At 49.5% G+C, this 15,692-nt stretch overlaps 1 protein-coding gene across 49 annotated transcripts in view; it reads left to right on the top strand.

The window, feature by feature from the left end:
* The window catches only part of ZMYND8 (zinc finger MYND-type containing 8), a 139,626-nt gene that overhangs the window by 115,430 nt on the left and 8,504 nt on the right, over nucleotides 1–15,692 (top strand). For 29 of the 49 annotated variants that reach the window (XM_082744821.1, XM_082744799.1, XM_082744800.1 and 26 more), the window contains 5 exons: nucleotides 1,744–1,934; nucleotides 6,268–6,348; nucleotides 8,958–9,036; nucleotides 11,240–11,479; nucleotides 14,283–14,443. In XM_082744821.1, coding sequence (XP_082600947.1) covers nucleotides 1,744–1,934; nucleotides 6,268–6,348; nucleotides 8,958–9,036; nucleotides 11,240–11,479; nucleotides 14,283–14,443 — 752 coding nt within the window. Of the gene's footprint in view, nucleotides 1–1,743; nucleotides 1,935–6,267; nucleotides 6,349–8,957; nucleotides 9,037–11,239; nucleotides 11,480–14,282; nucleotides 14,444–15,461; nucleotides 15,529–15,692 lie in introns of all 49 variants that reach the window. The other 20 variants (XR_014315369.1, XR_014315370.1, XR_014315371.1 and 17 more) reach the window with 1 other exon arrangement.

Raw genomic sequence — 15,692 nt, 5'->3', positions numbered from 1 at the left:
AGAAACGATACATGCATATAGGCTTTTTAGAAAGGGGTAAAATATTTGCCCCACAGTCTGTTGTCTTGACCAAACTTCCATTTCATTCTTCACCCTTTCTCAGTGGCCACTGTTAACCGTGAAACCTTTTTGATGCATGTACGCATATATATATTTACATATATATGACCCTCCATACAAATAGCACTTTTTTTTCCTTTTTTCTTTTTTTTTAAACATAAGAATGGTACCATACTTGCTTTTTTCCTCCCCCCTTCTTCTTCTTTTTCTTTTTTTTTTTCTTACCCATCAGCATGTTTTAGGGGTTCATCCGTGTTAGTACATAATAACTCTATCTACATTATTCTTTTGGACTGCTGCATAGTATTTCCACAGTTGATTTAAATCAAGTATTTGCCTGATGGTGAGCATTTAGTTTGCTCCCAGTTTTTTGTTTTTGTTTTTGTTTTTTTTTTTTTTCTGTTGTAAACAGTGCTACAGTGAATACCTTTCTGTAAGTTTTCTTGTGCACACCCGGGAACCTCTTGGCATTGTTTTGGGAAGGGTCCGGTGTGAGGAGTTGGTAGCAAAGGGTACCTTAATCACTAGGGATTAGCCACCTACAGAAGAAGAGTCAGCATCAAGCACCAATGGCTAAAGTCATTCCTTCTGGCACTACTTGGGTGGGTACCCGTTGGCCCAGCTTTCATGAGCGCTGGTGCTGAGCTTGTCCCTCAGGGAGGCCCGCATCTTGATCCTATGTGGTTGGGATCTTTGGTCGAAACTCTCACATACTCAATGTCCCCTCGTGAGTAGAGCTGTAAAGAGCTGAAGCTATGGGTTGAATGCTAGCCAGGTCTTGAACCAGCCCCAGAGAACCCTTGGAAGATTGGGGGAAGGAGGCCTGACAGATTGGACGGGCACCGTGGGAGTGCAGCTGGGACGCTCTTGGTATGGAAAGAGCTAGTGGGGCAGAAGTGGATTGAGGATAGTTGAGGTCGGGATGACTAGTTCCAGTCTTTTCTGTGTTTGTGCCCTGTAAGAGTTACAGGCTTCCCCAGGGGAACTTAGGTGCTGTCAAGCAGAGGCCCATTGATGGGTGTGGTTCTGAGATTCCAGATTGTCCTAGCCTGGATGCTAGTGAATGTGTAAGGACAGGTTTTAATCAGTGTGTGCTGTTAGGATAGGCAGAAAAAAGTCTAGGATGAACTGAAGCCAACCCCAGCCGGTACAGAGGTGACTGGGCATTTTAGAGGGTGATCGGGGGGATAGGGAAGGGCTGAGTGGGGACTCCAGTAGAATCAAGGATGTGAAATTCTATAAAAAAAATAGGAAGTGGGGGTTGGCCCATGTGAAACCCACATGGAGTTGCCCCTACCCTCCCGTAGGGACTGGGAGACAGGGGCCGTAAAACAGGGGCTGTGTTTTGTGCAGGGTGTTGGCTGAAACAAGTAGTAAATTCATTTGGCAGCCTGGTTTTCTCAGGCAGGCACGTTAGGGGTGTCTGGGATCACCCTAGGGTTGCGACCTTGAACTGTTAGAAACCGCATTCGTGTTTACACAAGGCTTTATGGGTCATGCTTGAGACCTTGTCCCAGGAAAGGCTGAGAGGATCCTGGCCAGAGTCTGGTCAAGGGGAGAATGTCTGTCACTTGAATGTAGACCAGGGCTGTACGTCCGGGACCGCTGTCCCTCTGCGTAGCTTCGTGCTGGGTCGGGCCCTTCCCGTGACTGTGGGGTGACCAGCACGCTTTGCTTTCCTAGCCGTCCAGCAGAAGGAGATCACGCAGAGCCCATCCACCGCCACCATCACCCTGGTGACCAGCACTCAGTCATCGCCCCTGGTCACCAGCTCAGGGTCCACGAGCACCCTCGCATCCTCGGTCAGTGCAGACCTGCCCATCGCAACCGCCTCTGCTGACGTCGCTGCGGACATTGCCAAGTACACTAGCAAAGTGAGTGCCTGTGGCGCCTGGGGGTGGGGGTGTCAAGAGGACCCGCTTTCTGATGGGAGCCAGGAGGATCATGACCTTGCAGGCTTTCCAGGGTGCTGAGGTGGGGAGACCCTGTATTTCCTGAGGCCCTCGCAGCCCGCATTCTTCTGTTTGGGTCTGAAGTTGGATCCAGGCAGAGAAATCTAGAATGTACCGCATCTTATTCTGAGGGCTCTGATGCTATAGTCAGTGCACCGCGGGGAAGATGACATGACGTCTGAATCCCCTTTCGGTATTCACATCATTCATTGAGACCATTTCCGTTAGCGCTGGAACAAGCTACTGTTCTGTCAGTTGACAACAGACCAGGGGTTGGGTTTGGGTTTGTATTTAGAAGCGTCGTGGAGCAAAGCAAGAGTCGTAAGCAGGAGATGTATAATGGTGCGACCTCTCTAGGGTTTTCCAGGAACCACATGGCCCAGGGAGTCGTGGCTTTCCTCCCAATGCGCCCAGTCGCCGGGGCATGGCGGCGGGAATCCCCACAGTGGGCTCATTCGTGGGTGTCCTCTGCTGCAGGCTCTTCTCTGAGCAGGCAGCTGCTTCTGTGCTCATTGTCGCGTTCAGGCGGATACTTCCTGGAGCCGTTCTCACCGTCACGGGAGCGCGCCCTGGTGTTTTGTGACAGACTGCTTCGTAGCGGAATGACCACCAGAATGTCAGCTCCGCGAGAGCAGAGTTTTGTCTGTTTGCCTTACTTCTGGGGCTGGAAAAGCGCCCGGCACACAGTAGGTGTCGATACAGAGTTGTCGAGCAGTTCCTTGTGGGTACCTGACACCTCTTTATCAGGCTGCTTGTTCTCTGTGGCTATTAATAGTAGTTAATGAGGGGCGCCTGGGTGGCTCAGTGGGTTAAAGCCTCTCCCTTCAGCTCAGGTCATGATCTCAGGGTCCTGGGATCGAGCCCCGCATCAGGCTTTCTGCTCAGTGGGGAGCCTGCTTCCCCATCTCCCCTGAACTGTCTCTGCCTACTTGTGATCTCTGTCAAATAAATAAATAAGATCTTTAAAAAAAAAAAGTAGTTAATGAATTGTAACCTAAGAAGAGTATTTAGCATGTTACTAAGCTGGCAGTAATGATAATTTACACTTCACAAGTGAATCAATTACTTATTAACAATGAATAAAATATTCAGGTTTCTAGAAAGAGTGGAGTGACAGTCGTTGGGAATAGTTGTATCTAGGATTCTTGACGTCTCACGATGAAGAGCTGCGTTACTGTGTTGTGTTGAAGGTAGGCTCCCTTTTAGAGATTGATCATCTTTTACTGGTGGGTTTTTGTAGGTCATTTTCTTTGAGGTGTATCCGGTATCCCTGTATAACAGATTACCACAAAATGTAGCAACAGAGGACATGTCCCATGCAGCCAGGAGTTGGCATGGCTGCGCTAGGTCTCCTGCTTTGTGAATCCCCCTGAAGCCTACCGACCACAGAGGTCCACTGTCCATGAACCTGTTGTTCCTGCATGTGGCTTTTTTAAGCAACCCTACCTCATGTCCCCCTGCTTCTCCAGTCGCCCCCTTACCCCAGCTAGAATCGAAACTGGTCTCAGGAATGACTTTGTCACTCATTGACTATATCTGTTATCCTTTTTGAATAAAATGCATGAATGGGGCACTTGGGTTGCTCAGTCGGTTAAGCCATTGCCTTCAGCTCAGATCTCAGGGTCCTGGGATCGAGCCCCCACACTGGGCTCCTTGCTGAGCGGGGAGCCTGCATCTCCCCTGCTGGCCATGTCCTCTGCCTGTGCTTGCTCTCTCCCCCTCTCTGCCACTCCCCGACCTCCCACCCCCACCCCCGTCAAACAAACAAATAAAAACCTTTTTTTAAAAAAATGCATGAATTGTCATAGTCACTGAATGTCAGAACAGCAAGTATTCAAGGTCATTTATGGCCATTCTCAAGATTTTAGTCTTACCTGTCTGCCAGCTAGTTACTGATTTTATATTTTTATTGAACTTAATTTTATTTAAATTGACTTTATTGAAGAACTAAAATAAAATTGAGCCTAACATTGCCACATCATTTTTTGTCACAGCTTGAAGCCCAAAGGCTGTGTTCCTTTGGTTAAAAGGAGAGATGGTCATCAGTGTTTGGTTCATACTGGCACTGAGCTTAGACTGTCTTCCTAACAGGATGTGCAGAGTTACAGGAGATTGGAAAGGGGGGGGGGGGTCATGTTTTCATTACTGATTTAAGAAGGTGGTATTCTCTTGTTCTACTTGTAGACCAGCTGTAACGACCTTCACTGATTTGGTCCACGCTGCCTATTTACAGATGGGGAAACTGAGGCCCACCGAGCGGCTCTAGCTAGTTTTCGGAGCTTCTGCATCTAGTTTTATTCCATGACCTTTGGCTGCCCTTTTTGCTCTTGTAGCAAAACTAAGGGATGAACTTCTTGATAGACATTGTCTTTGCAGTTAAGAAAATGAACACAGTGACATACTTTTGGAGCTGATGAACTTCCCTGTCTCAGAGTCGAAGACCCAGATTTGTGTGTTTTGGCAGAAGGGCGCCCTTCAGTAATGCTGCGTTCTTGGCTATATTTGGAAGAAAGAGTGAAAGTCTGTCCACAAATCCATGATTTCTTTAAAATGGAATGTAACCATTGCATTAGTAATGTATTGCGTTTCATCCGCTTTCTAAAGTTTTCTCGTAAAGCCATTTAGCTCTAATATTTTAAATCGACATGGTTGATCCAGTGGGACAGGAAGGCCCAAAGAGAGTGACGGTGTAAAGCGCAAAGTGTTTGTCCTGGCAGTGTGCTTGTGTGGCCCCTGGAACAAGCTAGGAGCGGAAATCTCAGCAGACACTCTATTCATTTTTCTCCCATTTTGGGGTGAATTTGGGGGTATTTGGGGGGTTGGCAGTTTCATAGTTACAGGTCATGTGTATTTTTTTTTTCCTGTAGGAGAAAGATGTGCAGGCATTTCTGAATGCCTACCCTGAACCATAATCTTTACGTGGATTTCTTGTAATTTTTGTGCTCACCCTACATGGGGCACCGTAGTCATCCTTGTTTTCTACGTGGGGAAACCGAGGCTCAGAGGGAGGATGATAGTGGGAGCAAATCTCAGGGATCGGATACAAGGGGGGTGGGTCTGTGTCTTGCCTTCTCGCCGGATCAGAGCCAGCTGCAAAACACAGTGGACACTTGGCAGTGGCCAGCCCAGGCCTAGAGGCCCCGTTTGGTCTCCTGTCCCCTCCTCCTCCTCCTCCTGTGACAGGCATGAGGTGAGCCAGCAAGTGGGAGGGAGAAATCATCCTACAGACACTGTTCAGTCAGCTTATAACTAGCTGGCCCCTGGCTGCGTGGACACGAGCTGATGTCACAAACTCGCTGTTGCCTTCAGGGCTCAATGGTGGGAGCGAGGGAAGGTGGGAAGCAGACTGGAAAGGCAGCGAGCGAATGCCCTTCAGGTAGCCATCGGCTGTGTCCACGCCGTGCACTACAGTAGTCGTCCGTAAAAGGGAATGCAGTCCTTCTAGGCCCCGTGACACAGACAAATCTTGAAAACTCTGTGCTGAGTTGAAGGCAGTCATGGAGGTCCGCATTGACTCTGTAGATACAAAATATCTAGATGAAGCAAATCCTTAGGCATGGAAATCAGATCAGTGGTCGGGGGTGGGGGGCGGGCATGGCGCTCTTCAAGGGGGGAAGCTGAAGGGCAGCGTGGTTTCTGTTCGGGGTTCTGGGAAGGTCTGAACCGTGGGGACCGGTGTACAACTCTGAATCTCCAAGAAGCTACTGATTTGCGCCCTCTGAATGGCCAAATTGATGTATGATTGAGATCTCAATAAAACGGTGGTTCTCTTTGTTTATTTCTGTTTTTTTTTTTGTGTGGATTTTGTTTTGTTATGTTTTAAGGGGCAGGAATTAGGAAGGAACAATCACAAAAGGAAACGTCCCCTGCCTCGAACCCACAGCTCTGGCCCCATCTAACATGCCAGGGGCCCACATTCGTTCCCTCCAGATGAGCCTGTGGCTACAGGAAGTAGCTTTATTTATAGGTGATTCATCACTATCCTCCTGGTTTATCCCAGTTCCTCAAGCTCAGGACCCGTGACATTTCGGGCTGGAGAAGTCTTTGTTGGGGGGGCTGTTCTGTGTCCTGTAGGCCATTTAGCTCAACCTTGACCTCCACCCAGGACAACTACAAATGCCAAATGTCCTGTGAGGGGCAGAATAGCCCCCCTGTTGCAAACCGCTGCTTTATGTTAGGTCGATTTTAGATGTATGTCCTCTTGAAAAGCCTCAGGGAGGTGATCACCGGAGTTGTTTCTGTTTCTGTCTTTCAGATGATGGATGCAATAAAAGGAACGATGACCGAGATCTACAACGATCTTTCTAAAAACACTACGGGAAGCACGATAGCCGAGGTCAGCGATGACACGTAATCCCTTACTCGCTAAGAGTGTTTTATGGGCTGCTGTAAGGGGGGCCAGGATGCGGCTTCTCTGGAAGTCCCTCCACGGTGCTCTGTGGACTGTGTGGTGGGTGGGAGGGTACTTCTTCATTGAGCCAGAAAGGCAGGCTCTGGGGGGACACACCCTGCTCTGTGTGAGCAGAGGACGGCCCCCGACTGGAGCTCGAGATCACCCCCTGGTCGGTTCCTTTGGCCCCATGTGTAATTGTCTCCTGGCTCTCTGTACGTGGGGGCTTTTATTTATTTTTTTTTTTAAAAGATTTTATTTATTTATTTGACAGAGAGAGATCACAAGCAGGCAGAGAGGCAGGCAGAGAGAGAGGAGGAAGCAGGCTCCCCGCTGAGCAGAGAGCCCGACGCGGGGCTCGATCCCAGGACCCTGGGATCATGACCCAAGCCGAAGGCAGCGGCCCAACCCACTGAGCCACCCAGACGCCCCTCGTGTGGGCTTTTTTAATCCCAGTGATCCTTGTGGTCTAAGAATTCACGTACTGAGAGCCTCCGCAATGATGTGGTTGTCTAGGGAGTGGAGTGGTTAAGACATTAAGTTGTCCACTTACCAAGTGACCGTTTATAAAAATAGATGTCCTTGAACTGCCTTCCTTAGGCTGATACACTGTGAGCCAGATGCTGAGGGAGGGGAGGGTCACCAGGTGAAATGACAAGTGGCAGGACTTCTTGAGGTCCTTCCCAGTGAGGTTGCAGACGTGGAAATTCCACGCAAGCCATTGACCTACGAGGGCCTGGCAGGGTTAGGCAGGCCCTCAGAAGAGAAAATGTCCAGGAAGGTATCCTAATGGGGCTTTAAACGGAGAACAGTATGAATATATCTCTGGACATTGAGAGAGGTCCAGAGAGGAGTCAATGAGCCCCTTTAGATTTTTTTTGCTCATGTGTGACCCTCTTTTTGATTATGGCAAGGATGTCACAAACAAGAAAGGGCAGTGTTGGCTTAGTAAAGCATACCCCCCCCTCCACCCTGCTGCCATACCTAATTGTTTTTTTTGTTCTGCTTAAGAATTGGCATGTGGTTGTAAATACAGATCCATAATGTCTCCTTTGAATCCTTGGGGTCCAGACATGGGCAGAATTTTTCGGAATCTAAAAAGGCAATTTGCACACCCCACCCCATTTCTGCTGTGAAATATGCTTGTTCACAGCACGTGGGATGAGTCAGGGTTTCTTAACCTCAGCTCTGCTGACGTTTGTGCCAGATAATTCCCTGACATGGGGGCTGCCCTGTCCATCGTATGCCGATTAGTAGCAACCCTGGCTTCTGCCTCCTATTGGCAGTAGCAGCCCTCAGTGGGGTCAGGCCAGATGTCTTGAGACATTGCACTGTCCTGGAGGGAGTGCGGAGGGCCACATCACTGCTGTAGAGAAGGACTGTGGTCCTCAAACTCTGTGAATAGCCTCATAGCAGTTCAGGTCGAGTTTAATTTTCCCCTCCAGATGACTTTCCTGCAACACTTAACCCCACCCTCCAAAATAGCCTTTGGTCTCCAGAGACGTTAGGCTTTGGAATTTCAGGGGAATGACCGTGGATTCCACCTAAAATGTTAGATGAGAGGTAAAACAAAGCTATATTTATTTGTTCAAGTTTTTTTTTTAGTTTTCATTTATTGATTGGACAGGGAGAGAACAGAAGCAAAGGGAATAGGAGGCAAAGGGAGAGGGAGAAGCAGACTCCCCACTAAGCAGGGATCCCAGCACCCTGAGATCATGACCTGAGCTGAAGGCAGACACCCGATGGAATGAGCCCCCCCAGGCACCCCAGTTTCATTTTTTCTTAGACCAAAGTTTTAATCAAACCTTTCGTGTTTTAATTTATTATGAAAATCTGGTCGTTGTTTTTACTTCATTCATCATTTATTTATTCATTCATGTTTAAAGTAAACTCTGTGCCCAGTGTGGACAAACCTGAGATCAGGAGTCCCCATATTCTAGCAATGGAGCCGGCCGGGCGCCCTGTCTCCCGCTTGTCTTTACTTGACGTGGCTTTTTCTGGAGCCAGTATTTCTTGGAAAAGATGGACTGCTTGTGATGTTGACCCTTGAAAAATGGGTTTGAACTGGGCTCATCCATGATATGTAGATTTTTTCCAGTACAGTACTGTATACTGTGTGTTTTCCTTGTGATTTTCTTAATACTGTGTTATGCTTACCTGATTATATAGATACAGCATCTAACACACATTATGTATGTGTTCATCAGCTGCTTCTGTTTTTGGTAAGGCTATCTGGTTAAGAGTAGGCTGTTAAGTTTTTGGAGAGTCAAAAGGTACATGTAGATTTTGACTGGGGGGCGGGTACTGGTGCCCCCTGACCTCACCGCGCCCCATGTTGTCAAAGATCAATTGTATTTGGTTTTCAGAAACCGAATTTCTCTTGAATTTGGGTCACGCACGGATGCCTACCTCTCTGGACTGCAGCAGCCAGACTGCCTGTGCCTCAGTCCACCGCGTGGCATTGACTCTTCCAGCTGGAGGTCAAGTTCTAAGCCTGTTGCCTAACGCCGCCCCCCAGACATGCCTTCTAAGAGTCCCACTCTCTCTTGTTACAGATTCGCAGGCTGAGGATCGAGATAGAGAAGCTACAGTGGCTGCACCAGCAGGAGCTCTCGGAAATGAAACACAACCTAGGTGAGGCCCGGCGGGGTGGTCTGTACTGCGGACGGTTATGGGGTGTGAGCTTCTTTGCAGCTGTGGAGGCAGGTCCAGGTGTGGATTGAGTCTGAAGTAGGCTTGGGGATGTCCCACTGTTGGGGAGACCACAGAATCCTGGAGAGTCTGAATCCCAGAGCAGGTGTGAGGGCATGTTCTCCTCTTTCCTCTGCAAGGTGCCAGCATCAGTAGCGAAACAGTAACAGCAGCAGTCCTGAATTCTGACTTTGGGCCAGGAACGGTCTTCAGTCCTTCTCTGTGAATTAACTTTGAATGTAATTGTCCCGGAAACCCTTCTGAGACAAGGCTGTTAGCCCATTTTCCAGTGAAGCGAGTGAGGCACAGACACGCTGGGCAAGTTTGTTGGGAGTCCCACAGCTGGGATTCCCGTCTGGGCGCTGTGGCTCCAGAGGATTCCTCCTGCCTATTGAGTACTGGGCATTTTAACAAAGTCTCAGACCCCTTGTGCCTGCCCCACCCTGCGGGGGAGGCTACAGTGTTGCTCCTTTCTTAGCCTAGGTGCTGTTGTGGCTTGCCATTCATGTCCATGTTGTTGAAGGCTTTCCCCACAAAGGTAGAGGCATGTAATGTCAGCCCCAGAGTCCAGATGCTGGCAGCTGTCGCGTGTTCCGTGTTAGGGAGAGCATGCACAGGTGTGCCCACCTCCTCACAGGTGACAGATCTCGAAAGCACACATTGCAACCACAAATCCTTATGGAGCTGCCCGGGAAGGACCCCTCCGCTCCTCAGGCGGTTCCCGTGGAGGAAGTTCAGTTGAATGTTGTGGCTTCTTGTTTCTCTAATAAAGAATCTGTTTTTATGTAGAATCCTCCATTTTTTAAAAAAATATTTTGTTTATATTTTTTTGACAGATCACAAGTAGGCAGAGCAGCAGGTGGGGTGGTGGAAGCAGGCTGCCCATTGAGCAGAGAGCCCGATGTGGGGCTCGATCCCAGGACTCTGCGATCATGACCTGAGCCGAAGGCAGAGGCTTTACCCACTGAGCCACCCAGGCACCCCGAATCTCTCTATTTTTAAATAATTGGCTGCACATTTGGAAAAAAATACATGAGTGCTGGCCAGAACTTACCAGGGTCTGCAGGCTCCTTGTTAAAGGCAGTGGTGAGCGGCAGAGAGGCCATCTGGCGCAAGTGGAAGGGGTTAATTTACTTTCTGTTTTTTTAAAAATTTTAATTAATAAGTTTTGAGAGAGCGAGACTTCACACGTATACTAGAGAGCCAGTTTGGAGAGGAGCAGAGGGAGAGGGAGAGAGAATTCGGAGCAGACTCCCCGCCCAGCACGGAGCCTTGATGTAAGGCTTAAGACCTGAGCAGAAACCAAGCGTGGGACACTTAACCGACTGAGCCATCTAGGTTCCCCCATCTTGTCCCGGTGTTTTTTAGAGGGGTGTGTGTGTTAATTTCAGGAAGATCATTTTAACGATGGAGGGATCCTTTATTTTTCTGTTGGCGTGCAGGTCCCTCCCAGGGAATCGTGCAGGGACTTTCTGGCTGAAGTAAAAGGAGGAACTGTCAGTAGACAGAGCGGGTCGATAGCTGATCGACCGTAATGATCAGTCACGGGGCCCTGTGTGTTCGATCTCCTCCACCGCCCCTGCACACACTAAACAGAAAGTGTGTCCGAGATCAGCGCCTGCTCTGCCCTAATTAGCCGTGTGCCTCAGTTTCCTTTCCTGTGAAAGGGGTATCGTAGTAGAGCTCGTCTCATAGGGTGAGTGTGAAGATGAAGTGAGTTGATACAGGTGGTCAGAAAACACACCTGCACATGCAGGCTGGGGGCTATGTAGGTGTTGGTGGATAGGAAAGCTCATACTGATGGTAAAACTCAAAGCGAGCTTCATGGAAGTTGCTTCGAAATTTATTTGAGGTTTTCCCACGGCATCAGGGGGCGGTTTATCTGCGTGCCGGGGACCTGACACTCACGGAGACACGCAGATCAGCGTGATGAGTGCTCATTCTGCGGGTGTAGATGCTGGGGCGTGGCCAGGCTAGGATTCTCTCCCTGCGGGGAGGGGGTCACACAGCCAAGGCACCTCTGAGCCAGGTTTTTGTCTGGTGGAACCCATGTCCTGGGCTTCCTTTCTGATCTGGTGTGAAGACCTCCCTGTCCTGGGCTGGGGGACGGCTGATGACGCCGGTGTCCTCCTCCCTCCCCTGCCAGAGCTGACCATGGCAGAGATGCGGCAGAGCCTGGAGCAGGAGCGGGACCGGCTCATGGCCGAGGTGAAGAAGCAGCTGGAGCTGGAGAAGCAGCAGGCGGTGGACGAGACCAAGAAGAAGCAGTGGTGCGCCAACTGCAAGAAGGAGGCCATTTTCTACTGCTGCTGGAACACCAGCTATTGTGACTACCCCTGCCAGCAGGCCCACTGGCCCGAGCACATGAAGTCCTGTACCCAGTCAGGTATGGCCACGCGGGGTGCATCCTGGCCCCGGGGGTGTGGCTGGCGGTGGGTTTCCGGCTCGCCCGTGGCCTGCAGGTCCGCAAGCTGGGTGGCTTGCCAGTCTCGTGCACGCACATAGCTGACGCGTGAGCTTTTGAACTTGGGGCCTCCTCACTATTAACTTGGCTGAGGGTAGCTTCATGGGAGGTGTCGTGGTTCTGAACGGGGTGACTTTGGTCCCCACCCCGAGACACTGGCATGACTGCAGACAGTTGTGGCCATCCTGACCGAGGCAGGCGCTACTGATGTCCGGAGGGGAGGGGCCAGGAATGCCGCCAAGCTCCCTGCAATGCACAGGACAGCTCCCCTCCCTCCGCAGCCCCTGACAGCGAATGATCCGTCCCAGAGTGGCCAATTGCACTAACGTGGAGAAATCCTGCTTTTGCAATAATATTGGACTCAAAGCTTTAAGTAACCTAGATTCCTAATTCTCATGTGGAGGAACAAGTGTTGGTTTGGAACTAATCTTTGTCCTCTATTTCTAACACAGAACAAGCAGCCCTCAGGCTAGGAGCCTCCAGTAGGACACACTGTCTAGCTAGAATTTATTGGTAACATTTTAGAAGTTAATTTTTATAGTTAGTTTTTATTTATGACATATTAGCTTTATGTGCTTAGAATTAAAAGGCTTTTTTTTGAGAGTGAGCATAAGTGGGGGACAAGGGGTAGAGGGAGAGAGAGAATTTTAAAATCTTTTATTATTTTTATTAACATATAATATATTATTTGCCCTAGGGGTACAGGTCTGTGAATTGTCAGTCTTACACACTTCATAGCATTCACCATATTACATACCCTCCTCAGTGTCCAAAACCCCACCATCCTCTCCATGCCAACCCCTAGCAGCCCTCAGTCTGTTTTGTAAGATTAAGAGTCTCTTATGGTTTGTCTCCCTCCCAGTCCCATCTTGATTTTTTTCCTTCCCAACCCCCCAACCCCCCACTATGCTTCTCAAATTCCACGTATCAGGGAGATCATATGATAATTGTCTTTATCTGCTTGACTTATTTCGCTCAGCATAATACCCTCTAGTTCCATCCACATCGTTGCAAATGGCAAGATTTCATTTCTTTTGATGGCTGCGTAGTATTCTTTCGTATACTACATCATCTTTTTCCATTCATGTGTTGATGGACATCTAGGTTTTTCCCACAGTTTGGCTATTGTGAACATTGCTGCTATAAACAGAGAATCTTAAAATATTAAGCCGGCTCTGCTCAGTGCAAAACCCAACTTGGGGCTCGATCTCTAAGATCATGACCTGAGTTGAAATCAAGAGTTGGACACTTCTTTATTTCTTTTTAAGGTTTTAGTTACTTGACAGAGAAAGAGAGAGACAGAACACAAGCAGAGAGAGCTAGAGAGGTAGAAGCAGGCTCCCTGCTGATGAGGGATCCCAACTCAGGGCTCAGTCCCAGGATCCTGGGATCATGATGTGAGCCAAAGGCAGATGCTTAACTTACTGAGCCACCCAGGTGCTCCAAAAGCCTCCATTGTAAAGAATTCATTTAATTAAAAATGACATAATTGTTAAGGTGGTGTGTCTGTTAGACTGGTAAACTTTTTGAAGGTGGCATGTCAATGCCCAGGACTGAGAAGCACTCCCAGGGCCAGGGGTTGGCAGACGTTTCCTGTGAAGGCCTACAGAGTACATATTTCTGGCTCTGTGGGCCATGTGGTTTGTTGGAACTGCTCTATTGTGCTGATCTGGGGAGATGGCAGTCCTAGACAGTGTGTTAAATGGTGGGCGTGGCTGTGTTCCAATAAAACTTTATTGACAAATTTAAGTAGCGCTGGTATGGCCGCTCCTACTCTAGACAGATGTTCTCTTTTGTTAATTTTCAAAAGGCCATATTGAACCATACATTGTCAGGTCCTTTTACCTTCAGGGATATGTCTTTTTTTTTTTTTTTTTTAAAGATTTTATTAATTAATTTATTTGACAGAGAGAGATATCACAAGTAGTCAGAGAGGCAGGCAGAGAGAGAGGGGGAAGCAAGCTCCCTACTGAGCAGAGAGCCCCATGTGGGGCTTGATTCCAGTACCCTGAGATCATGACCTGAGCCAAAGGCAGCGGCTTAACCCACTGAGCCACCCAGGCGCCCCGGGAGATGTCTTCTTAATGGCTACTTTATGTCTCTTCGTACAGTGAAGTTAGATTCTCCTAAGCTCTGGAATGTATGTGTCTGATGACCCTTTTGTTGTTACTCTGACAAGATGCCCATAATGTCCTTCAGTTTTCCTTCCTTTGTGGTATTATAATGTCCGTCTTTCTGAGCTGCTCTCAGATGCTCCCAGCTTCTGCCCTCTCCAGCCAGATACTCTCTGCCTTAGACACTGAGTTGGTTTTTTTTTTGGTCACGTGGACTTCACTGCCTTGCTTTAGAAGGAAGCAAATCCAGGGGCTAGAATAGGTGTGAAATGAGAAATTGCGGAACGAGTGAGGCTGGGTCAGCCGTCACAGCTGCCTCTGCTCACGGGCTTCATCTGCTCCGCCACGATGCTTTTGTCTCCAGAATGACTCAATAAAACTTGAATTAATGAGCTGTTAAAAATGAGCACATTTTCACACTAAGTCTGGAATTCAGCTTCTGGAAAACTCTGAAGAGCCCCTGGGTGGGGCTGCACAGAAGCTGCCTCTGTTCGGATGGTGGGTGGTGGGTCAGAGTCCTTCTGGGCCTCACGCAGAGTGGGGCTTCCTGCCGATCTGGAAGCCGTGGCGCTCGGCTCACCCATGGCTTCTCTCTTCTTTACCCCCCGCAGCTACGGCCCCTCAGCAGGAAGCAGATGCCGAGGTGAACTCAGAGACACTAAACAAGCCATCACAGGGGAGCTCTTCCAGCACTCAGGCCGCCCCTACGGAAACAGCCAGCACCTCGAAAGAGAAGGAGGCGCCAGCGGAGAAAAGCAAGGACAGCGGGTCGGTGAGTAGCCACTCGCCTTGGGTCAGTGACACCAACACTTGGGGCCGCGCGGGGTCTGCGCACCCGTCCCCATGCCTGCCACCTCTGCAAGTCCCACGTGGTAGGAGGCGTGTCTGCACGTGGTCAAGGCAGGCAGGCTGCTGCTTGTGGGGGGAGGGCGCAGTCTTAGCTGCTTTTCACCAGTGGGCGTGCGGGCCGGGGCCGAGGGACGTCGAGCCCGAGTGGACATTCTTGTGACCTGGCAGCTGCTTTCCGGGACTCTCACAGTTCACAACAGTGTTGTCCAGTAGAACCTTCTGCAGTGATGGAGTGTTCTGTGTCTCCTCTGCCCAGCGTTGGATCCGCCAGCCGCCGGGGGCATTTGCTCCCTGGCTGGTATAAGCAAAGACTTGCACTTTCAGTTTTAATTTTAATTAATTGAAATATAAATAGTCACATCAGGCCGGTCGCTGCCATATTGGAGAGCAAAAGTTGCACCTCCTAGCTCCCAGCGTGTGTTGGATGTCACATGGGTTGTACGCAACAGTTACTTTTGGTGGCACCTTGATAACGTTTTTACATTTGTAGCATTATGTATTTATTTCGATGTGTATTAGGAAAAGAACAAGTCTTTATGCCATCCTCCCAAACCCTTTGATTTCATTGATAATATTGCCTGGGAAGGGGTTAATGTGAAATAAATGGATGCGGAGAATCCTTTTGAAGCAATGCACCACCTTTTTAGACATGGGCCAAACTCTGGAGGGTAGGTAGGTCAGTGAATGTTCTAGAAGCTAAGGCTGTAGAATTGAGGAAGGGCCACCCCGATACTGTGTTCCAGCCTGTTCATTCTGGGAGACCGAGCACAGGTATAGGGCCGCCCCAGCTGACCTGGCCTCCCCTGCCTGAGCTTGCCAGGCAGAGGGCACTCAGGTGCCTTGGGGGCGGTGATGAGCACCCCCATGGATCCCTAGGCTTCCCTGGGGGGCTACATTGGCCCCCGTGCCTTGTGTCCATCTCTCTCTTTTTGTATTTTTAGACCCTCGACCTTTCTGGCTCCAGGGAGACGCCCTCCTCCATTCTCTTAGGCTCCAACCAAGGCTCTGGTATGTTGCCCCCTGGTGGGTGAACCGTGCTCTCACCATTCCTCCCGGGCAGAGGGGAAGCCATTTTCTCAGGGAAAACTTTAAGGGTTTATGGCAGTGGTTTTCCAACCACTGTGGATCCTTAGGGATCTTTGGGGGTGCCCTGGGCAGGTCGTTGGGGTTGG

Source organism: Mustela nivalis, assembly GCF_964662115.1.
Source record: "Mustela nivalis genome assembly, chromosome: 8".
Lineage (NCBI taxonomy): Eukaryota > Metazoa > Chordata > Mammalia > Carnivora > Mustelidae > Mustela > Mustela nivalis.
Note: the sequence above shows the minus strand (reverse complement) of the source record. Positions and strands in the feature narration are given on the sequence as shown.